Source organism: Rhagoletis pomonella, unplaced genomic scaffold, assembly GCF_013731165.1.
Source record: "Rhagoletis pomonella isolate Grant_MI unplaced genomic scaffold, Rhpom_1.0 Rhpom_scaffold_00003, whole genome shotgun sequence".
NCBI classification, from domain to species: Eukaryota; Metazoa; Arthropoda; class Insecta; order Diptera; family Tephritidae; genus Rhagoletis; species Rhagoletis pomonella.
Genome location: NW_023458557.1, coordinates 7,339,497 through 7,364,657, shown reverse-complemented (window position 1 = coordinate 7,364,657; position 25,161 = coordinate 7,339,497). Strand labels below are relative to the sequence as shown.

The 25,161-nt window shown below is 39.1% G+C and overlaps 1 protein-coding gene across 1 annotated transcript in view; it reads right to left on the bottom strand.

Annotated features, from left to right (window-relative positions):
- Positions 1-14,131: 14,131 nt before the first annotated feature.
- LOC118736004 (protein abrupt) overlaps positions 14,132-25,161 on the bottom strand; it is a 95,103-nt gene continuing 84,073 nt past the window's right edge. Inside the window, exon 3 of the mRNA XM_036466109.1 lies at positions 14,132-15,020. Coding sequence (XP_036322002.1) covers positions 14,590-15,020 — 431 coding nt within the window. The 3' untranslated portion in view covers positions 14,132-14,589. The remainder of the gene's footprint in view (positions 15,021-25,161) is intronic.

Genomic DNA, 25,161 nt, shown 5'->3' with positions numbered 1-25,161 from the left:
AACGTCAAGCAGCAAAATTACTCTATAATGTGAGAGTAAAAAGTGAGTAACAGAAAAAAGTACGGGAACAAAAAAAGCATCGAGTAAAATCTTGCAACATCATTTTCTACACAACCCTCCAAAAATCGCTCTCATTACAGGATTTTGGAGTACGCGATCATTTTTTTCCGTAACTTCCTGCAAGTTCATGTAAAAACCTATAAGTTCATTCAGTACTGGATCAGAGCTAATACAAGGTTGCACAAAGAGAAGACGAGAGTAATAGAAAAAGCCGAAGAAATTAATTTAGTTTCCCATTTTGCAAACAAAATACATATGTATTCATGGCTTTAACGTAAACCTAGCGACAGATGAAGCAGAACAGCAGATTAAATTTCTAAAAGAATAACTAAATTCAGGAATATATACATATAGAAATGCTCAAACTACAAGCTCAAAACAGTAATTGATGCGGTGTTTTCAAGATATTTTAACGCCCTTGAGTCACAAATAATAGTGTAATATTTTATCAATCATACCGACAATTTTATGTATTAAAGGAATTAAAAATGAAAATAATTTAAATCAGCAAAATGTATAAAATTAAGTGAACTTTAAAGTTTATTTTTTATCCTAACCTACATATGTATGTACGTAACTGAATCCCTTAATAATAGGTTTACATATGAAATTTTATCCTCAATTTCGCTCTTAACTCCGTTATTTGTAATTAGAAAAATAATCTCAGATCAAACCAATAAATTTTTGGTGTCCAACAAAGTTTAATCGATTATACTTGCGAAGAAGAGGAGGAATGTCAAAGGTAAAAGTAAAATTGACGCTAGCAAGGAAAAGAAGTAAAGTTATTTTTAATAAAATATTAAGTTAAAATATATTTAAATATCATAATATGTGGGGCGGAAAAAAGTGACCACGGTGGCACAGAGAAAAAGCTTAACTTTTCTTCGAGTTGTGAGAATAACAAGCACAACCATTTAAACAACTAACAAGCTTTTATTGAGTTCATATTTATATATAAACGTACTTGTATGGTATCATGAGTACCTAGTACTCACGGCTTTTTTTTAATGTGGTCAGAAGAAAATCCGTCTCTTAGGTACCTCCCCGATTATTTACCAAACACGCCTAAGTACCCCAACTTTTCGTATCCCATTTACCATTTTACTTATAGTTGTCCCCTTTCCTATATTCTGAAATTCAATGGCAGCGCTACACACCTTCGGCAATAAAATTCCAAAAAATAGCAGTGTAAAAATCAACGATAATTTAATGGGCAATAAAAATGAGAACAAGTTTGAAATTTTGATGAATTTTTTATTTAAGTGTTCTTCAAAATCTTAATCTTAGGTTTATATGGTATTTGTTAGGGAATAAACAGTTAATTTTAATTGAAAAATCGTAAAAATTAATAAATAAATAGAAGTGGCAAAAAAAAATTCTGAATTTGGTCCTAAATGATATGTCCAACACTGTTTGTGTGTATGTATAAATATGAATAATCAATGACTTTTTAAAGAATTTAATTCTTTTAAAAATGACATACCATTGCTTTATCTATTTTTTTATAAAGTTTTTCTTTACTTGCTTGCCTGCTTAAATAATGCTACGATCTTGGTTTTAAGCTACGTATTCTTCATTAAATGTTAATGTCTTAATCAAAGATTTACATATTTATGCAAGTTAACAAGTAGATGTAACTGCTCCAATAATTATGTTCGCTGAAGTACCCGCATCGAGGTACTTAAGCGGGTTCTTTTAAGTAGCCAACCCGCCTAAGTACCTAAAAAGGCTGACATTTTTCATGAGGTACTTAGCGGGTTTCACTGTACTCGCTTTAGAAATAAGTTTTAGATTTAAAATATTTTGTTATCGTAATATGTATCCAATGCTGAAATATAACCAATGGTTGTTGTGTTGGATATGAAATAAATAAATGTAGGGACTACCGAGTGTAGGGCACTTAAAACACGTATAGTTTTGATGTTGGTATTAATAAAATTGATTTATTTAATGAGTACTTTTAATCTAGGCTTAGGTACATGTAAAACTTAAACATTACAGCGAGTGTGAGTGTTACCACGTCCGTTCGGGTTTAAAGTCGCGCAACAAGTGTCTTTGTAGTTTAGTCTTCGTGTCTTTTGTCATTTTTGTTTCGTCCTTTTCTATGTAGTCAGGGTTCCCCTCGCACTATGTACAGAGTTGTATTTGTTTGTCGTAGGTAAATGATTACCCTCTGTTCATACGTTCTCACATTCGGCCAGCCTGACATACCGTTTGGCCTCAAATGGTGGTTGCCACTTCTTCATATATTCGGCAACGGTAGTGGTTCGCTTTGGGCCCTCGTCTTCTCCAACTTTCTCTACCTCGTATCGTCCATGATTCTTTATTTTTACGACTTTGTAGGGGCCGAAGAATTTGGGTCGTAGTCTTAATGAACTAACCAATTGTGTACGCTTAATGGCTACCAAATTTCCAAGTTCGTAGGTCGTTGCTTCCATCCGCTTAGCGTTGAAATTCCTTTTGTTCTCCTGTTGAATTTTCGCAATGCTTTGTTGAGCTTCTCCCGCATATCTTCTCTCACTCTGTTTAGTTCTTCAATCGCTTCGCTATCGAGGTATTCTCGCAGCTCTGGTATTTCATTTACTCGCATCTCGACTCCAGTCAGCAATTTGAACGGTGAGATTTTAGTGCTTCTTGGTGGTATACTTTTGAGCGTTCGTTGAACCTGATCAACATGTTTACACCAGCTTTTCGGATCTTGTAAACATAGTTTAGCGAGCATTGGCATAATGATTCGATGAATCCTTTCTACCTGCCCGTTACCTCTTGGAACGCCAGTAGCTATTAATAAATGCTGGATCGACTCGCTCTCGCAATACTCCTTGAACGGCCCTGACGTAAATACTGTGCCTCTGTCGGATATCAAGCGTCTAGGATTTCCGAACAGACATGCCTGCTTCTTGCCTGCTTGTCAATTACTTCATTCGCTCCTGTAATGCGCGTTGGATACAGCCAAACAAATTTCGATAATGAATCGACGACAACCAAAAGGTAGGAGTAGCGTTTGTTAGTTTTTTCCATCAGACCAACTGACCTTGATGGGTCACGAATGCCGTGTACTTTCGCGAATTCGTCTCGATTGGAACATGGAAAAATCCGTTCCGCAGTCAATCGTACTGAATTATCGCGCGCTCTGCAGTTTCTCTAAGACATCGTCCATTAGTGGCATTGGAAAGTGGTCCTTAATAATTTTCTCGTTCAGTCGGCGGTAATCACAGCAAAGCCTTTGGCTTCCTTCCCTTTTTGCAACTAGTACAACTGGATTCTGAACAACTCGGCTGTATGATACCCTCCTTCAGTCACTCTGATACCTGATTATCGACAAAACACCTATTAGCGTAGTACATGCGTCTTGGAGTTTAACAGACACGCACATCGTCGAGTAAACAAATTTTCACCTCGATCGGCGAGACGTTCTGTAGTTTGGGCGTATAGTTTTTTATAAGTCTTTCTATTTCATTGGTTTGCTGGGCGTTAAGGTGTGACAGATTAACATCGCGGTTGTCTTTCCCGACAGGCTCTTCAATTAAGCATAGGTCTTTGAACTCATTCACAAGTTCTATTTCACCCTTATGTGCTACGGTGCTCACGACTGGACCACCCATATTCTTCTATTTAAAGACTACTTTGTCCTCGGACACAATAAGGTTTACCTGCCTTAACACGTCGTTGTCAATAATAAATTGGTATACTAGTCGCAAGACAGTTCAACGTCGCCCATCATCATTAAAACGTCATACCGCATTAGGCATAAGTCACAACCGGTATCTAGTAACGCCGAAAATTTAAAGCCATTAAATTCTAAATTTTTAAAGATTGCGCAGCCCATTGACTTGATGCGTTGAGTTATACCTCGAGTATTTATTTTCGGTTTTTCTTGCTTGGCTTGAGTTTTAGGACATTGTGACACCCTATGACCTGGCTGAGCGCACCCATAACAGAGCGATTGCTTCTGTGAACAATTTGGGGCTAGATGTCCCACAGTTCCACAAAGATAACAACGCTTAGGATTATTTGTAACCTGACTGCCTGACGCTTAATTTTTTTCATCGACTTTTCGGAAATTGTTACCGGTTTGATGACCTGAACGTAATTTTTCATAAATCGCTACCTGCTCCTATAACTCGTGTATAGTCTTTGCCTGATAAAGGTTGCTTTTACCGGCTCTGGAGTCCGGAATACCCTCAACAAAATACTCCACTAAGCTTCTGTCGTCCAAGTTTATGGGCTTATCTATCTCCATAAGGCTATAGAGGTATTCGCTATAATCCTCATTCGGACGCTTGCGACGACTTCTTAATAAATGGTGTACTTCAATTGATGTAACTGCTGTGCCAAATTCGTTTTTGAGTGATCGCTTAATGAGCTCCAATTTATAATGCTACGCTGGCTACGCACAAACATTTTTGCGGCAACCTTTTTTTAGGCCAACGGCCTAAATTTGTCGCAGCATTTTCGACCCACCCTAATGCTTAATATAACTTCATTATTATGTTAACTGTCAAATTGTTTACTATTATGTTACTTACGCTAAAATGTCCCTTCGGTAAATAAACAGTTCGACAGGCAACAGTAATAAGAAATTTAAACCGGTCAGTTACTTGTTTTCCGAGAGTGAATCCAAGAGGACGTGTTCCAGCCATTGTGTTCCTGAGTCAAATAAAAGGTAACCTGTAAAACCAAATATATACATATATATATATTAATACCAATTTCGATGTTGAATAAACACCCATTTTATATTAATATTAATACAAACGTGCGCTTTGTTTCTCATTTCAACAAATTAAATTGGCCACAACTCTGCTCAAGCGTTGTGCCGGTTTAACAACCTTCAAAAGCTGCTTACCATAAATGTATTTTCGCAACTCATCCCAATGAACCGCAGAAGCATTGTCTTCAAATGCTTCAAGCCACTATTCGATGGTGAGATGACCTGAACCACTAAAAGTCAACATCGAGCTCTCTATATCACGCAGTGTGAAGGTTGCGCGCCCATTACCTATTTGCGGTGAAACGTAGCTTTACACCGATTCGCAATCATCGTTTGCGCCGTCATCGTCACTTACAGTCAGGCGGAAGTGTTCACATAACCTGTCCTGTAAAGTTGCTTTACGTCCGGTCGTTGCAAGATTAAGCCCCACTAACTTTTCTTTTAGTTCGTTAACAGTCAACTTAAAAATTTGTTCTCTGTCCATTATGGTAATATTTTGAAACTAACAATAAAATAACAATGAGGACTTACATAAGTTAGGTATTTAATATGAAGCAAGAACTATTTGGTGTTCACTTTAAAATACAAATTAACATTTACATATAACGTTGTATACTAGTTATTTCAAATGAATTTTGAACAACAAAATTCAAATTAACATTAATAGCTCGTATACTATTTATTTCAAATAACTTTTGCATAACAAATTTCAAATTAACATTAATAGCTCGTATACTTCTTTTTCTTCCTTTTTGGCGCTGTAACCGCCTAAGCGATTTTGGCCGAGTTCAGCAAAGCACGCCAGTCGTTTCTTCTCTGTGCCAACTGACGCCAATTGGAAACGCCAAGTGAAGCCAAGTCCTTCTCCACCTGATCTTTCCTTCTTCCTCTGCTACCACCAGCGGGTTCCGAGTTCAATACTTTCAGAGCTGGAGCGTCGGTGTCCATTCGAACGACGTGACCAAGCCAGCGGAGCCGCTGTATTTTAATTCGCTGCACTATGTCCATATCGTTGTAAAGCTCATACAGCTCATCGTTCCATCGTCTGCGATAATCGCCGTCGCCAACGCGTAAAGGCCCGTAAATCTTCCGCAAAATCTTTCTCTCAACCACTCCAAGAGCCGCCTCATCGGATGTTGTCATTGTCCATGCTTCTGCGCCATATACCAGCACGGGCATTATGAGTGACTTATGGAGCGTGGTTTTCGTACGTCGAGAGAGGACTTTACTCCTGAATTGCCTACTCAGTCCAAAGTAGCACTTGTTGGCATGAGTGATTCTGCGTTGGATTTCAATGCTGACATTATTATCGGTGTTAATGCTGGTTGCCAAGTAAACGAAATTCTCTACTATCTCGAAATTGTAACTATCAACAGTGACGTGGGTGCCAAGGCGCGAATGTGCTGACTGTTTGTTTGATGACAGGAGATACTTCGTCTTGTCCTCGTTTACCACCAGACCCATTCGTTTTGCTTCCCTATCCAACTTGGAAAAGGCAGAACAGACTTCGCGGTTTTTGTTACCGATGATGTCGATGTCATCGGCATAGGCCAGCAATTGCACGCTCTTGTAGTAAATTGTTCCTGAGCGGTTCAGTTCTGCAGCTCTTATTATCTTCTCCAACATCAGATTAGAGAAGTCACATGAAAGGCAGTCGCCCTGTCTGAAACCCCGTTTTGTGACGAACGGCCCGGAGAGGTCTTTTCCAATTCTGACGGAGCTGGTGGTATTGCTCAACGTCATTTTACACAGATGTATGAGTTTTGAGGGGATGCCAAATTCAGACATAGCGGCGTATAGTCAACTCCTTTTAGTGCTGTCGAAAGCGGCTTTAAAGTCGACAAATAGGTGGTGAGTGTCAATCCTTTTCTCGCGGGACTTTTCCAAGATTTGGCGTATTCTGAATACCTGGTCTATGGTGGATTTGCCAGGTCTAAAGCCACACTGATAAGGCCCAATAAGTTCATTGACGGTGGGCTACAGTCTTTCACACAATACGCTCGATAAGACCTTGTAACCTATGCTTAGAAGGCTAATCCCGCGGTAGTTGGCGCGAATGGCGGCTCCACCTTTCTTGTGGATTGGGCAGAGCACACTTAAATTCCAGTCGTCGGGCATGCGTTCATCTGACCATATTTTGCACAAGAGTTGATGCATGCACCTTATCAACTCCTCGCCGCCGTATTTGAATAGCTCAGCTCGCAGGCTGTCAGCTTCAGCGGCTTTGTTTTTGTTTTTCAGCCGAGTTATTGCTATACGTTCCTCGTCATAGTCAGGCCGTGGAACGTCGACTCCGTCATCATCGATTGCGGGCTCGGGTTCTTCTTCTCCACAATTTTGCGTGCTGCTACCATTTAATAGGGCGGAAAAGTGTTCCCTCCATAATTTAATTGCGCTCTGGACATCAGTTACTAGGTCGCATTTATTGTTCTTACAGGAGTTCGCCCCGCTCTTTAAACCTTCCGCAAGTCGCCTAACTCTCTGGTAAAATTTTCGGGCATTCTTCCTATCGGCCAGCATTTCAAGCTCTTCGCACTCACGTATTTCAGCCTCTCGCTTCTTATTGCGGCAAATACGTCTCGCTTCCCTCTTCAGATCCCTATAGCGGTCCCACATTGCACACGTTGCGCCCGATCGCAGCGTGGCCCTGTAGGCGGCATCTTTTTTCTCTGCAGATTCCTGACATTCCTCATCGTACCAGTTGTTCTTTCGGGCTCGCTGAAATCCGACTACTTCTTCGGCGGCGGTACTTAATGAGCGGGAAATGTGGTTCCACTGCTCGCATATGTCGGTTTGTTGAAGAGTGCTCTTTGAGAGCAGGTGTGAGAGTCGAGTAGCGAAAGCGCTGGCTGTCTGTTGTGATTGCAGGTTTTCGACGTTAAGCTTTCCTCGTATACTAGTTATTTCAAATAACTTTTGCACAACAAAATACTCTTATTGGAATTCTATTTATTTGATATTTGCTTTCGGTTTTGATTATCTTTCTTTTTACGTTTCCAAAGTTCCGCTGTTTATTATACATACAAATATCTTGTTAGGTTTTTCTCCTTCACTCTCTTGAAGAGAGGATAAAAAGAGTAAAAGAAATGTGGAACAGCAAAATGGTTTAACTACAATAACAAATAATTGTCTGTAATTTGTACCTTTTGATTTGCAAATACAATTTGTTCGAATTACCAGTTGTTCCTTTCTTTGCCGTCCCAAAGTCACTGCTACTCGCTGTCTCTCTTGGTTTTCAGCTTTGCGTTGGTTGTATACACATCAGTGATCGGACTTTAAAAAAATTCTGTGTGGTAGAAACTGGAAAACAATGTGGTAGATTTCAAAAAAATTTGGTAGATCTCTGGGATTGGGTCAAGCTTTGTACAAAAATCAAAAAAATCTGCAAGGTTTCACCTAAATTACAAACTTTTTAATTAGACTCTAAAAAAATTTAATTTTAATATAATAAAGTGCAAGATTGAAGCTGCAAAAAATTGCGTTGAATTTTTGCAATTTTTTTCCTTGACAGTGTAAAGCAGTTCCTTCCATATCGAGATATTTTTCGAACATATTTTAAGAAATTTCTGCAACCTTGTGGAGCACTGCCAGTGTTTTGTAGCGAACAAATGTGGCACGATCCAGAAACAGCTAATTGGGATTTGACGATTTTGACAATTCTCAAGTAAAAGTAAACAACGCCTCAGAAACTTTAGATGCACTTAAATTTGCTAATACTTTCACAAGAAACGCCGTTTTTTAACATCATATATTTTTCAATTTAACATAATAACTCCACGTTTTCTGTCGAAAAATTTATTACTGAGAAAATTTACTATTTTACAGTTTATTTTATCCTCCCATTCGGCAGTTTACTTTGACTGGAGAAATTTCATTGTCGCGGGGAATGCGGAATCTTGTATTATATCATTCTTGTTATCATAAAGTGTTTAGTGTTGGGCCATTTTTGCTCTTAAAATTAAGAAAATTAAGTTGAGCAAGAACAAAACTACGCAAAAACGCGAATATGTGGTAGATTTCAGAACTTGAGTGGTAGATGTGGTAGATGATCAAAAAAAGTGGCAGATCTACCGATCACTGATACACATACACTTGCTGTGTGATGACAGTCGTTATCTTCAGGAAGATGTGTTTTCGTTGTAAATAACCCCTATTCGCTGCACTCGTGCTGATTGTAACTCCAAACTGCGACAATGTTGGCGTTTGCTGCGTTGCTAGCACGACGTTTTGGTTTTGCTTCTCTGCTTTTCACCGAAAATTTGTTAACTGCGCACTTCTCTGCTTCACCACTTACGGTGGTAAGCTCTGCTGGCGCACACAGAGGCTGCTTGGCTTTACTGTTAACCAATTCTGTACGCAAATGCTTCACAAAGAAGTCTTGTTGTCTGCGCGCGTTTGTTTCACTCAGATGTTTTATTGCCTGCGCACTTATTTTTCTTCACACAGAAGTTGTTACGGTGGTGCCCTCTGCTCCCGCCACAGAGGCTGCGTGCCTTTAGTGCGCACAAATTCTATACGCAAATACTTCACACAGACGTTTTGTTGCCTGCGTACTTGTTTTGCTTCACACAGAAGCTGTTTCGTTGGTGCGATCTGCTGCCGCACGCAAAGGCTGCTTGGGTTTACCTTGCACTGTTTCTGCACAGAACTACTCTATTTTGCCGTTTCGTTGACTGCGCAATGCCGCTTCACACAGAAGCTCCGATGCCTGCGCACTGCTACTTCACCCAGAAGCTATGCTGTTGGTTTAGTCCGCTGCCCCACACAGAGGCTGCACTCTTTTACCGTATGTACTTTGCTTCTGAGTGTTAATGCTTCACCCACAAGTTAAGATATTTGCTGACTGAATACATACACAGAATATGCATGAGCACATGTAGCGGTGATGTATTCTGCTGCTTCACCCAGAGCGTCGGCTATATCTGATTGAACCGTAGGATTTCAATTGACGGGCCAGTGTACACAATTGCTGCTTCGACGTCTCTGCTGCTTAACTAACGCAGCTCGCGTTTTGTAGCTGAAGATTTGACGCCCTCGTGTGCTGCTGCTTCACTTGTGCGCCGCACTTAGCTGGTGCTTTGTCCAGCGTTTAACGGAATTCGAATTTTTTCGACAATAACAGCCCTAGTTGTGTCCTAGAATTCGTGGTACAGTTTGGCGACTGTTATATATTAACGCACTGGACAAAATTTCAACCGTACCGAAAAATGGACTGCGATAATACTCTTGTGTACATATGTTGCGCAAATAAAAGCTTCTGAACCGTCTTTGTTAAAAGTGTCACAAAATTGGCAAGAAAATGCTCCCGCACAGCACTTGTCACAAGACGTAGAATATTTTTAACGAATCCTACTCTGACACCAATTGTAGGGTTTACCGAGTGTAGGGCACTTAAAACACGTATAGCTTTGATGTTTGTATTAATAAAATTGATTTAATTAATGAGTACTTTTAATTAACACTCTAGGCTTAGGTACATGTAAAACTTAAACATAACAGCGAGTGTGAGTATTACCACGTCTGTTCGGGCTTAAAGTCGCGCAACAAGTGTCTTTGTAGTTTCGTCTTCGTGTTTTTGTTATTTTTGTTTCGTCCTTTTCTATCTAGTCAGGGTTCCCCTCGCACTATGTGCAGAGTTGTATTTGTTTGTAGTAGGTAAATGATTACCCTCTGTTTATACGTTCCTACATAAATAAATAAAAAAAATAAATAATATAAATTTATTTGAAATTATTGTATTTTTATTTCGTTTGTATCTATAGATAGAATATTAGTTTATTATAAATTAATCACGCTTTAACTGTCTGTGGATCCGTTCTAAAGAAGTCGAAACTATTTCAATACACGTCTGAGAATTATTTTACAGAAAATTTTTTGAGTCTCTAGAAGTTTTGAAATTTGTACAAGTTTTCTTAAACTACGTTAATCTAGACTTACAAAAAAATACCAGCATATCCTGGATTGTTGATAACGACTGGATCATGATCTGGATGTTTGGAGACGATTTGGATGGTTGGAGAAGTTCTGGATTTTTGGATGATCCCCCATTAGCGACGCCTCGGCGTAGAGTGCTATTCAAATTAAATTTATTGCTTTGGAATTTAAATATATTTTTAATAAGTTGCTTTTACCTTTTAGTTTACTTTTCACAAAGGATTTACTGATACTTCCAGTTCCACTAGTATTTGGAATTTCTAATATCTTCTAATGTTTTTTTTTTATTTAATTAAAATTTTCAGGTTCTGTTAATCACTGTACGTTCTTATATTTATTTTCTTTGCAAGGTTATACTTTGTTCTTTTTATAGGTATACTTTTATTCACAACAACTTTGTTCCTTTTCGTATGAAAAGTTAATATTTTGAACACTTTATTGAAATCAAAAGTTTATAGTGGGTTCCATGATAAAAACATTACAAGGTAAATTCATTCTCTCATTTCGTCGGCCATGATTTTTTTCTGACGTTTGCCAACATTTTAAAATCATATAAAATTGAAAATAAAAAAATTAAATTGTTCACAATTGTTGTTGTTTGAGATTGAAAATGAGAATGTGTGTGTGAGTTTGAGTTTTGATTTTAAAATTATATTGATGGCAAACGTCAGACTGCCTCTCAATGGTTTTACCTTGTTATGTTTTTATCATGTTGGGTTCGAACTAGAGGGCTGCATGAATTCATTCAAACTTCTAGCCAAACAGAGTACAGTAGATTTTAATATTTTATTTCACATACCAAACACTCAGCGTTTGGAATTTTGTAAGTTATGAATATACATTTTGTTTTATACTTTCTACCTTCAAATAGAAGAATGTGAATGAATGAATAGAAAACCTTCAAATCATTTAAGCTCATTTCGGTAAAAGTTTTTTTCTACAATCAAGTTTTTTCGTATACAGGGTGTCCCAGAAGTAACGTGCCAAACTTGGGGGGTAGGTAGGTGGGGGGGTGGTCGGGTGCCGATGGATTGGCCGATACGGGTCAATCACGTGGCCCGCTCGATCGCCAGACCTGAATCCATTAGATTTTTTCTACTGGGGCTGTCTTAAGGACAAAATTTATTCAAAAACGATTCAAAACGAAGAGCATTTGCTGGAACAAATAAATGGAGCTGCTGCTGAGATAGCCCAATTGAGTTTAAGATCTCTAAAAGCGTATTTTCTTAAAAGGTGCCGAGCTTGTTTTAGAGTAGAAGGTCGCCAATTTGAGCATATTTTATCAATAAATGAATAAATTTTTCTTCAAACAACTCATGTATATCTTATTTCACGTGAACCCATCCTTCACACAAAATATTGATAGATATAGCCCTTGTTATAGACTCTAGTCCGAATTCCGTTAAGTAACATAAAATAATGTCAGAAGCAAGTAATTATGTACCTTTGTACTATTTAGCATGTCATTTGACGGTAACAAGAGCAAATTCAATTTAAATCTTATAAATACATTCTAGCGTGTCTCAGTCCTTTACCCACAAAAGCGGCTATAACTTTTTACAATTTTTTTATGTAATGTAAAGTTAGAGCTCAGTACATTTTTTTCACCCGAGATAGTCAAAGTTGGGGAAGAAAATATCAAAAAGTTAAAAATCCCAAAATCCTTAATATATTTTAACTACATTGCATTTGAGTATGGAGAGGCAACTATCTGGAAGTATTTTACATAAAAAATTTACTAAGTATTGCCCGCTTTGTAGTTGCAGTTAAAGAAAACACATGAAAAGGCACGATTTTTTTTAAATTCAAAAAAATGTAAATATTTGTTTATCAGTGAGCTCACCCCGCCCACCTACCTTCCCCTAAAGTTTGGCACGTTACTTCTGGGACACCCTGTATAATAGGAGCACAGCAATACATACATACATACATACATATGTATGTTTGTACATATGTGCATAGAAAAAAAATTTTGGATATTCTTACAAAAAATAGTCATTTATTTCAATTTAATTAATTTTCACTTTGTTTGAATATTGTAATGTCGACACAAATATCAGAAAAGCTATTCATTCGGTTTGTATATGAATAATACATAAGCCGTTTTGAATGCATTCATGCAGCCCTCTAGTTCGAACTCATGGCCACGATTATCCTTTTACCAGGATATTTATTCGCGTGGCCCAGGGTGGGCGCCAGTAAAACCCGAGACACTTAGGTTTTGTATTTTTATTTATTTCCCTACTATATAGATTAACCGTTAACCGCAAGTGCATACGCAGAATTACAATTACAAGGGTAAGAAATTATTATTTAAACCTTAATTTTACCTAGTCGTTGTTTGTCGCTGTGGATATTTAGTTGTTGGTGCTCGTTGCCAGATTCTCTTACTTAGATTCCGGTGAAGCCGCAATGAAAGGTGTATTCGAGCAGCAATCAATACAGCACTGTTACTTTGAGAGACTTTGCCTACATCAAGCGTTCAATGAACAAAATTTTTACAATTAGTTGCTCATCATTGGCAATTCTGCAGCATTCCAGAAGATTTTCAGTTGAGCATCATCAAGAAAGCAACAAGGCTGCAATATTGCAATAAATAGTACGTAGCTCGAACACACCCGAAGTGTTAGCGCTTTTGGTGGGAAATAACTCGTGTTGATCGCTATCTGTTTACGCTGCATCGAACTGACAAAGCGAATGTTCGTGCACACTAGCGAAGTGTCAGCACTTTTCGGAGGGAATAAAGGCTGACTTCCAAAACGTCAATTGCTTTGCATACGTACAAAGTATAAGGTTCCATAACGTTGAACTACAAAATATTCACAATGTATACTGTTCCAAAACGCATCCGAAAAGTTATCGAAACGCATTGCTGGAGCAATCAGCGCATCAGAAACAAAGTTGATGTTTCGTTTGTTATTGGTTACCATTGGTGTTTTAGAAATGGAAAATTCAGAAAAATTGTTCATTGCTATATTGAATATTTAAAACATGCAATGTATATGGTTGCAATGTGTTGCAACTCCGCATATAAAAACAGTTTGAATACCGCAATATAACAGTTTCCAAACATTGTATTGATACCTTTTGGAAGTCAGCCAAACTTTTCGTTGATCGATATATGCTGAGAGGAATATTGCTTACTGTTAGTATTTATTGCTTATTGTTGGTTGTTGTTATGGCGAAATGACAAGCGGATGTGCGTGTTGACCAGCGGGGTGTCAGAATATTCTGGAAGGGTATGAACTCCTCGCTGGTGTCAACTTATATCAGGCAAGCATATTAAATTATTATTAAAAAGCTTGCCGAGAAATTTCACTGTCGATAGCAATCCACGTATGAGTATAATAATCGGTTAAATTGGAAGTTCTTAGGCATTATAACTTGTGCGACTAGCATTTGGGGACAAATAATTAAATACAATTTTTAAAGGATAAAGATAACATATATTTCAAATACATATGTACATACGTATTTATTGAAGTTGATAAACCAATTTAAGAAAGTCTCCTTGACATTTTTTTCTTAGTTACCATAACGAAAGCCTAAACTTACATTATTTTATGTCACTTCACAGGGCAAATAAAAGATCTTTTTTAAAAATATTTTGTTTACATTATTTTATCTTTAAAATGGCATTTTAAGATCAACCGAAAAAAGAAGGTGCTTTCATTGTACAAAGTAATTTTAATTGTATTGTGAAGTCGAACGAAGAAAAATTATATTTATGTGTATATATGAAACTTTCTGACTTATTTATACTTCAAATATTTATGTATGTATATGGTCACCGTGGGCATATGGGGTTCCAAGTTTCGCAACATTTTTTTTTAATTTCTCGTGTATAACTACATACATACACATTCGTAAAAAGTTGATTTTCAAGCTTTTGGCGTTATTTTCTTTTCTATAAACATTTTCTCATGCCCAAAATTTTCTAAACCTTTATATGAAGTTTGAGGTTTATTATCTAGAATTTTAGTTTTTTCCTTTGACTGGCACTCTATGGAAGTTGCGAAATCGGACGAATCTTGGCGCATTGATATTGATGAAGCAGTTGCTAGAGTGTTTTCACCTGGCAAAGCACTACTTGAAAGTTGCTGTTTTAAAATGGGTTCAGTAGAAAGGTCTGCTGCTCCACACTCTTCATTTGTAAAAACGTCGTTTGTAATGGAATTGTTGGGAAAATCAGGATGTTGTTGCATCAACGTAGGCGGTATGTTATCGAACCCTTGTCCCATTGCATTTAAGTGTGCAATTTTCGCTGCATGCATTGTAGCTGCAACTGCACGATCTTGCGAAGTTCCCATACCTTTAAAACAAAACGAAAACGTAAATAAATATAGTATCTGTAATAATCATAATGAAAAATTTATCTAACCATATACATAGATAATATTTTTATATTGCTAATATAATATAATACAATAGGTTTTTTTTGGGATTGGAGAATATTACATTTACGAGGCAGTTTGACAAATGAGTATCGCGCAGGGTAAATAAATGCGACACTGTTCGTATTAATGCATTGCACGTATACATTTGAGTCGCCTAACAAGACATTTGTTAGCAGCGCAATTACTCACCCTCTTTATCCCTCCATTCTATACTTGAGTGCGGGCAGACACAAACCGATTGGAGTATGCGTAAGTAAAAAACCGATCAATATCATGACAAGTAGTATTTGCTTTGCAAACGACAACTACATCGATTGAAAAATATCTGCAAGTAGCGTACTGTAAGCAGTTACAGCAGTTAGTTAGACATTCTCTGTTAAAAACCCCAAGAAAATTGGGAAAATATCCCTCAATTACCCACATCTTAAAAACTTATTCCACAAAATTCTCAAAGAATTCAAAACATATACATATTTCAGTAGTAAAGAAGTGGCAGTCATATAAAATAATAATAATAGATTGGCGCTTACACATATGATAGTGTTTGGCCGAGCTTCTCCTCCGATTTGTGGCGTGCGCCTTGATGTTGTCACACAAAGAGGAGGGACCTACAGTTTCACGCCGACTCCTAACGGAGAGTATATTTTTATGAGAAGCTGTCTTTCATTTCAGAAATACATTCGAAGGTTTGCCATTGCCTGCCGAGGGCTTGAGGCCGTTTTTAATACGAAACTATTGTGGAAAGACAACAATAACCTATAAAAATGGTAGAAGGGTTAGCTATTTCGGAAATCACCAAATTTCCTCATCAGATTTTTTTCAGTGGGATTCCATCCAACGACCCACAGTGGGGCAAAAAAGGTTGCTATGGACAAATCAATTTTGAGAGTCCAAATATGAACCGATTTCAAGTTTCATTTTTTTTAAATAAGAGATGATTAAAGTTCGCGTCGACCTACCCGTGGGGATTTTTTAAAAAAGCTCAAATTTTTTATTTATTTATGTTGAAAAATGAAAGAAAACAAATTTTTACGTTTGAATACTTCCAATTTTTTTGAAAAATTCTTGAAACTAATTTCAAATGCCTGCATTTATTTAAAAAACTATTCATAAACATTTTTCCATAGGAAACATTTAAATAAAAAATACTTTTAATTTGCCATCTATACTGATATATATTTTGAAAGCCGTTGTTTTCTTATCGAAAAACTCGAGAACAGCTGTACCGATATTTTTGAAATTTTGGACCTCGACTCTAGACCCTCAAAGGATGATAATGGAAGAAGAATAATTTCAATATATCAAGGGGCGTGGCACCTCCCATACAAACTAAAGTTTTCACACAACATATCTCTGGAAGTATTCATCGTAGAGTGCTGCAACTTAGTATAGAGATATATAATATCAACGCCAAACTCATGGGAAAAATGGGAGTATTGGGCGTGGCACCTCCCATACAAACTGAATTTCACACATTAGAATGTGTATGTGGTGCATATACAGGCGCATGTAATAAACCTGAATTGATATGAAGAGTAATATATGTATGTATGTGGGTATATGAATAACAACCGCTTAAAATCGATCTCAAATTTTTACTTTCTCTGTAAAAATATTAGGTCTATGTTATGTAGTTTGACTACCGTCAATTAAATGTAATGCTTTGTATTGCATGTGCAATACGTTTTTCGTTTCCAACCTCATAAACTGTTTAAAAGTTATCAAAACAAATTCTATGGGACTGAGATATATTGCTTTCTACTTTTTAGTTCATTTATAATTTTTTTAATTTTATTTATTTCATGTGAGCCCACTACAATTAAGCGCAGTTATTCGGCTGCAATTAACACTTGATTATGTGGTTGTCGGTTTTGTTGTAGCAAAAACCTACTAATTCTATTTTTAGAATGTTTAGCTTTTAGGTGTGCTCATCCAAGGTGTTTGTTTTTGTTATTTATGGCCTTATAACAATTATATTCAACAATTTTATTGAGCTGGAGGCCGTTTTCAATGAAAAAATATTGTGGAAAAGAAACAAGAATGTATAGTAAATAAAATAAAAAAAACTTTTTAATTTACCAGACCTTTAAAAATGGTCTAAAAATTAGAAATTAATATTTCTCAGTCCCATAAAATTTGTTTTGATAACTTTTGATGTTGAAATTTTAGCAAAAGTCATTATAAACAATTTATGAGATTGAAAACAATAAACGTGGAGTGCATGCAATACAAAGCATTAGATTTAGTTGACGGTAGTCAAACTACATAACATAGACCTTAAATTTCTACAGCGAAAGTACAAATTTGAGATCAATTTTAAGCGGTCGTTATTCATATACCCACATCAATACATATATTAGCCTTTGTATCAATTCAGGCTTATAATAATACCTGTCCGCCTCCGGGAGTAACGGTGGACTTGCTGCGGCATGGGGCTCTGCCGTGGTCGACCCCTTTTATTATTTTCCGGCCACCGAAAGGCCTCGGCTCAATAGGTGGCCAAAGAACCAGAAAAATGAACACAAAAAATAAAGTAGCCTCGGAACCCTGCACGGGTAGTGCCGCCGCTGGGCACGGCGATGAACACTAACGACCTCGGAAACCGCATCGACGGAACCGAAAGGGCCTGAATGGCCCAAGCAACTTCGGGCTTCCGCAGAAGCTGGAAGGATTTCTAAACCCCCGGAGAGAAAGCAAACCTCCAGAGATGCTGGTGGAACTATACCCCGTGTGGGAAAGTCGAAGCCTGCGGAAAAGCTGCGGAAGGCCTCCTCTCCCATGCCCATCTAGGGCATACTGAAATTTCAAGGTGAAGTGGTCGATCACAAGTCCTCCATGGTCAAGCAGAGGACCACTCCAGCGGGTAAATCCTCGACGACGGGGTCAAATTACCTCGATCTGCGCCCCGGCTGCTCCAAAGCAGCAATCAGAATTTCGCCCTCCGTCGGGGCCCAGCGTGACCGAATTGCAGTCCTTAAGGTCATCAAAAGATTGGGGGTCATCCCGCATGACCAACTGACGGAGGAGCAAAAAGGAGTCTACGCCGCCAGCGACAAGCGATCCTCCGGGAAAGGCGGGAAGGACAAACTACCCACTCGGGCAAACCTAAGGAAGGACCTTGCCTCCAAGGTACAGCGACCTCAGGAGGACACCTCGAGTGGATCCAAACGGCTTAGGACTTCCTCTCCCTCTAATCGTCCGTCTATGGCCGTATCCAACACGAAGCCGTTCAGTGAAGCCGTCAAAGAGCACCACCCGCTGCCGGTGTTGGCAAATGGTCATCCGGACGGCCACATTACAAGGGACAACTGGAAGTCCGTCCTGATGGGTTTATGCAGGGTATATAAAAGGATACTCCAGAAGTACCACGGCCCTGCACCAGTCGTCCGGGATGCCGGATGGCATCAAGGGTGATATAGGCTGGTAGCGTACGCCGATGAGCGCGCGGTCCGGCTCAATAAGGCAGCTATCTCCACGATTGGACAGCTGTGGCCCGGGGCAAACTTAGTTGCTGTCCATATGGATGAAATCCCTAATAGGCCGCGAGCCTGGGCCTGGGTACCAGCTGAGCCGTCAAAACTGGCAGAGATACTCGAGTTCATCCGACTGGGCAACGAACGACTGCCCACCAGCGATTGGAGGATAGTCCGAGTTGGCGAGACCAAGGTGAAGCAGCGTTTTGTTGGCTTTGTCATCAACGATGCTTCTGTCACAGTTCTCGAGGATTGTGGTGGGGTAATTAGCTACGGCTTTTACTGCATTACAGTAAAAATCCACCAGAGACCGGATCAGCAAAAAGAGGAGACAGGCAACGCCTCGAGCGGGCCTGCGGCCCTCGAGTCGGCATCGGTGGCAGGCAGCACGGGGTACACAGGAAATACCACGAGTGAACTTGTGGACCCACCAACGAGTGTATCCGATACTGCGACAGATACTGAGAGCGTCACGGGCTCAGTATCTGCCTACGTAGGGTCGGTCTACAGTCGTTGGGCAACTCTGGACGAGGACCAGCTTCCGGTATCCAGACCGTAGGAGGAGGACAATGACATCAAAGTCATTCCCGCCGCCGAGCGGAGGGAGCTAGAAGAAATGGACATAACCGATTCTGAGGATGGTGCAGATCCTGCAAATTAATCTGCACCACTAAAAGGCAGCCTCTGCTGCTCCCCTTCTTCGCCTCAGTGATAAAGCTGAGGACTCGATTCTAGTCCAAGAACCTTGGATCGTCAGAAACAAGGTTTGCGGACTGAAATCTGATGCCTACCAGGTGGTAACAGCTCCAGTAAATTAGAGCTTGCATTCTAATTAAAAAAATAAATTCTCATTTTTTACTCTCACAATACAGCGACGAAGATACTGTCTGCATCAGCGTACAACTGAACGAGAGCGTGATCTGGCTGGCGAAAACTTACATGGCCCACGACAGCCATTATTTTCCACCCTATAGACTGGAAGAAGCTTTGAAGGAAGCAATTCGCAGAAAGCTGCCGGTCATAATAGGGGCCGACACTAATTGACATAACACGATCTGGGGCTCAAGCGACACCAACTCCCTAGGTGAGTGTTTGCTTGACCTTATTCTTTTATATACTCTTACTATAACCGTGGGAACGATCCCACCTTTGTGACCTCTGTTAGTAGGGAAGTGCTGGACATCACCCTTGTGTCGAGTGGTTTGTGTGATCAGATAAGTGACTGGCAGGTGTCCAAAGAACACTCTTTTTCTAACCACCTCTACATTAGTTTCAATCTCAATTGTGATCCTGCTAATCTAACAGCATACAGGAACAGAAAGCGAACCGAATGGGCAAAGTATAGAAATTCGCTGTCGGCCTCTCTACGCAGATACTCTTTTCACGATAAGTTCTGCTTATCGTTAAGACCTGATGAAGCGAGTCTCTCGAATACAAATGGTGTTTCTCTCGGTGAGCTGGACCCATCGTCAAAAACTGATGAAGAACTGAACTTTATGACAAATGCCTGTAATGCTGCTTTCAAAGCCTCCTGCCCAAGAACTCTCCCGAAGGGTAAAAAGAAACCCCAGTTGTGGAATCCTGAGATTTCAGCACTGAGGAAAAACAGGAGGCTTTTCAATCACCCTAAGCGAACAGGTCTTTGGCAACCCTACAAAGACGCACTCAAAGTTTACAAGAAGGCCATAAAAAGGGCGAAACGTGAATCTTGGCGAAACTTCTGCAACAACATAGAAGAGAACTCCGAAGCCAAAAGACTGAGGAAAGTTCTCTCGAAATCCTCTTCAAGTGTAAACCCTATCCAGAAGCCTAACGGTGACTGGACGACATCATGTAACGAAATGCTGGAGGTGCTTATGAGCGCTCACTTCCCGGGCTGCTCGGACGACAACTCCGGATTTTCTCCCGGTTCCAGGACCTAATTTTCTCTGGGTGAAACCGTTGGGGACGTCGTAAGTGATGAGAGGGTGGAATGGGCTTTAATATCCTTTCAGCCCTACAAATCTCCAGGAAGCTAAGGACATACTGTGCCCCCTGCTTACTCAGATTTTTACAGCCTGCCTAACCCTGATTCATATACCACATAAGTGGAAAAAGGCAAAGGCAGTATTACTACCAAAAGGAGGCAAGGCCGCTCATGTGAAACCGAAGGTTTTCAGGCCTATAAGTCTCAGTTCATTCTTTCTTAAAACTCTAGAGGCTCATTGACGAATATATTCGACGGAATATAAAAACTGACAACCTCTCCCCGAACCAGCCTGCATATTCCAAGGGAAAATCCGTCGATACCGCACTCCACGAAATCGTATCGACCATTGAAAAAGGATTTGCCTTAAAAGAATACACGCTCGGAGTTTTTCTCGATATCGAGGTTGCGCTTAACAATGTCTAGCCGTAGTCTGTTGTTAACTCCCTTCTTATGGCGGGGGTGCAGCGGGTTCTGGTGGATTTTGTTGGGCTCCTTTTCGAAAAGAGAACTACTCTATCAGAACTGGGGGATGGTTCCATTACAAAGTATGTGACCAGAGGCACCCCCCCAATCTCCCCTCCACTCTGGAATCTAACATCGAACACCCTGCTTCTAAACCTAAAGGGCGCCGGTTGTCAAGTCATAGCATACGCTGATGACATAGCAATCGGGGCAACGGACAAACATATTCCAGTACTGAGTGAGTTATTTCAAAACGCACTCAAACTTTAGCGGATAATCTACTACAGATCGATTATATCACTCCTCTACTCTGTTTAGACAACAAATTTTTCACAAGAATCCCAGAGAGGAATGAATGGGAGGGGGCCACAGACCTGAACCCAGGGTCTGCGGCCATATATACAGATGCTTCTAAGCTTAACAAAAGAGTAGGGAGCGGGATCTGACCCTGACGAACTCGCGCTTAACCTCAGTTTTCGCTTACCGGACCATTGTAGTGTTTTTCAAGCTGAATTAAACGCCATAATGGAGGTGGCTCGATGGATCATAACCTCCGCCCCTCCAGGACGGCCTATTGATATCTATTCTGACAGCCAGGCTGCTATCAAATCTCTCAATTCTAATGGCACAACCTTCAAAGTAGCCATAGAATGCAGGAAGATTCTCAACTTGCTGGCATTAAAATGCTCCTTTACTGTTGTATGGGTCCCTGGACATAGGGACATTCCTGGCAACTGCTTAGCCGACGACCTTGCAAGGATGGGGACGGAAATATCTGATGTCAATTCTGGTCAGAATGCGGGCATACCTCTAACCTCCTGCAAACACAGACTAAAGGCTGAACTCATCGAGGAGGTAAACACCAGGTGGGCTACTACCAGGCAAATTTGGCCAAAGATCGATGTAAAGCGATCCATAGCTCATACTCGGCTGGACCGCTCCTCACTCAGATTAGCAGTCGGGGTAATCACCGGACACTGCCTGATGGGCACACACGGAAAAAGGCTAGGATACCCCACCAATGATTTTTGTCGGAGTTGCAGGGACGAGGAAGAGGTGGAGACACTATCTCTGCTATTGTCCCGCCTTGGCCAACACGCGCAACCAATCCTTCAACAAGTACTTTCTTGATTGTTTAGCTGATTTGAACTCGGCGAATGTCCTCGACTTTTTGTGCTATATAAAACGCACTCGGTGGTTCAATTACTAAAGAAGGTAAATAAGCATATGGTTTTGGCCAATGGTATCACAACGGGCTTTTTCAGCCCACGTGTGCTCCGCGTTCTGCGCGGGGCAGCCACTCCAACCACGTAACCTAACCTAGTCCATTTATAAAAGCATGGTATATTAATAAGTTTTATTTTATTTTATGTCATTTTTAGGGAGAGGCATACTTAATTATGTCATAACTTTTGAAGAAGCATTTAGCATTTATGGGTACATTTTATATTTAGTAAGTAAGAAAAGCGTGCATTAAAAAATAACGAAATGGCAAGTAACTCAAAGTCTGTGACTCCACATTTCATAATTTTCAAAATTTTCGGTTTAACGCGTAAAGTTTTTGAAGCATAGAAACTTTTTAAGTATGCATTGTATGCTGCAAACAATTACGAAAAATTGTATACCTCAGCATGAGGTGTGCTTTCAGAATAAACCAACTTTTAAACATAAAATATTCTGCTATCTTGAGCGTTATTTTTATTCCAAAATATCTTAATTGCAGGTACATTTGAAAAATACGTCGAAAAGATCTAAATATTTTTATAACTAATAGTCCTTATAACGTTACATATACGTGTAAAATGCTTCAAAAAAAATTTCTCTAGAAGTGTGTTAAAATCCTGATTTAGTACTTTTAATTATGCGCCTTCTTGTAGCCAGAATATTTCGAGCGTGGTATCAAATCAAATTTTTTCGACAAAGGTTCTGATAGTTGGTCGTACTTAATTGGAGCCTACTAAATTCAATGGGATCCCCAGTTTCCCCGATTGGCTCCACTTTTGGAGATAGCGGTACTTGAAACTTTGCTTAAATTTTAACTATTTTATAAAAAATATTACTTCGTTTTAAGGACATTTTACTGAAATTTTGCACACGCTTGTATTTTAATTTTTCGTTCATTATCTCTTAAGATCGTCGAAATCAGTTCACTCTAACATCTATATTTCATACAACTAATTGTTCAGAGACATTGTTTTGCGTTATAACTCCTCCAATTAAGCAGGTAAAAATTTACTATAGGTTCACTTTAACATATAGCATGCATACAATTTCTTATTCAGATATAAAATTAGAGTTTAGCGCAAAAACACATATCTGTTGTATTGGAGCTATATGTTAAAGTGAACCCATTTCAAAAATTTTAAGGAATAATTTAGGAATATTAAAAAACCCGTATGTGCAAAATTTTAGTAAAATAACTTCAAAACTGAGGGAGTTATTTCTAAAATAGCTAAAGTTTAATTAAATTTTCAAGTACCGTTATCTCGAAAACCGGAGCCAATCGATTTATTAGGAGATTACGAATAAAATGGTGTATAAAAAATAGGTGTGCTTACAAATTTAAAAATTTAAATTTTTTTTTGTAAAGTGTACCTATTTTTTAGATTTGCCCATATACTTATACATATAAATTTTTCTGTGTAGATTAACTGCTCTTCCTCTTTTCTAAGTTGGATTCCTCTTCACAAAGATCAGGAATAATTTTTAACCATACCATTCCAGACTTATAGATAACACAGGCCTACGATGGTATCTCCCTTAAAAAATTAATTTAAAATTTTGGTAGGTAGTAGGTACTAAGGTCCAAAAAAAAGTAAAAATAAAAAATTCCATCACGTAAATTTTCCGAGAAAATTCGTTTTTAATTTTCTTTGATGTTACAGCGTATTACTAGTGAACAATTGGTGTACAAATGGGTCGCAACTCCCGCAGTAGCACCAATGGTGATTGAAAATAGAAAATAAATGAAACACAACCAAGTTTATTAGTTATAGCTATGATTTCAATTGACTTTATTATGTAATAATGCAGTGGGTGTACAATATTATTACCTTTTAATATGTATCGCTGCAGGTGTGATGGCTGAAGTCGTCCGGTGTCGTTGATGTCGCGAAAGAAGTGAAAGTGCCCCGTTTTGACAAAATTAATAATTACCCGCCGGCAGCCAATTGCTCGGAGGGGAAACTTAACGAAATTATATTACAACGGGGAATAATAAATGTATTTGCTAACGGCGTAGCAATAAAGGTAGGCCGTATATATGCCTAAGTGTGTTTGTGAGCTCAGCTTAAGTCAATGCACTTTTACATTAGGCCGGTTCGATCTTTAAATTATTTGGTTTGGCATGAAGGCCTTAACATGCCCCCTTGCTATCAACAACATCGGTCGAGCGCCTTAGCCACCACGCCTGACTAAGTACCAAGAAGTAGAAGAAACAGCTCTAAAATATATGTAAAGTAACAATTCATTTGCAATAAAAAGATTATTATTATTCCCAGTGGAAGGATGCCTCAAAGTTCCTTTGGTCCACGCCTTAGTCTCCTAGCTAATGGAAAGAAAAATGGAAAAAATACTTGTAAATAAAAGGTGTGGTTGTTCATTTCACTGCAAATATTCATATAAAATTTATTGTTATTAGCATTAAAATTTCATTTAAAGTTCATTATTTTTAGTATTAAAATTCATTGAACATAAATATTGCTGGTCGGTTTAAGAGCAAAAATCGCCAGAAAGCATCCAGCCAAAAATAGTGCTTTGAGCCATAAGGGGTCCGAAGCTGTTTGGGAGCGTGCCCTGCAGCACAACATCCGGGTACACGTCGGCTCCCAATACTAGCCGAATCGGAGTCGCGGTGTGAAAGTTTGGGTCCGCTTGCCTTATGTGAATGGAACGCTGTTGAAATAGATGGATCGACGCTGTTGGTGGAGCTGCCACGAGAATAATTTCGGAATATTTTAGCGTGAATAGCCAACCTCTTGTTCTGGCCATGTTTTCCGCGCAGACGTAATAGACATCCACGTTGGGAGCCAGAATTTATAGCATCTGGGCGAAGATCTCTTACTAAGTCTGAGGATATAATCGACATCGGCGTGCATACGTCGATTAACGCACGTACCAAGTGATGTCGTCCGCGAGCCTCTATCTTCACGA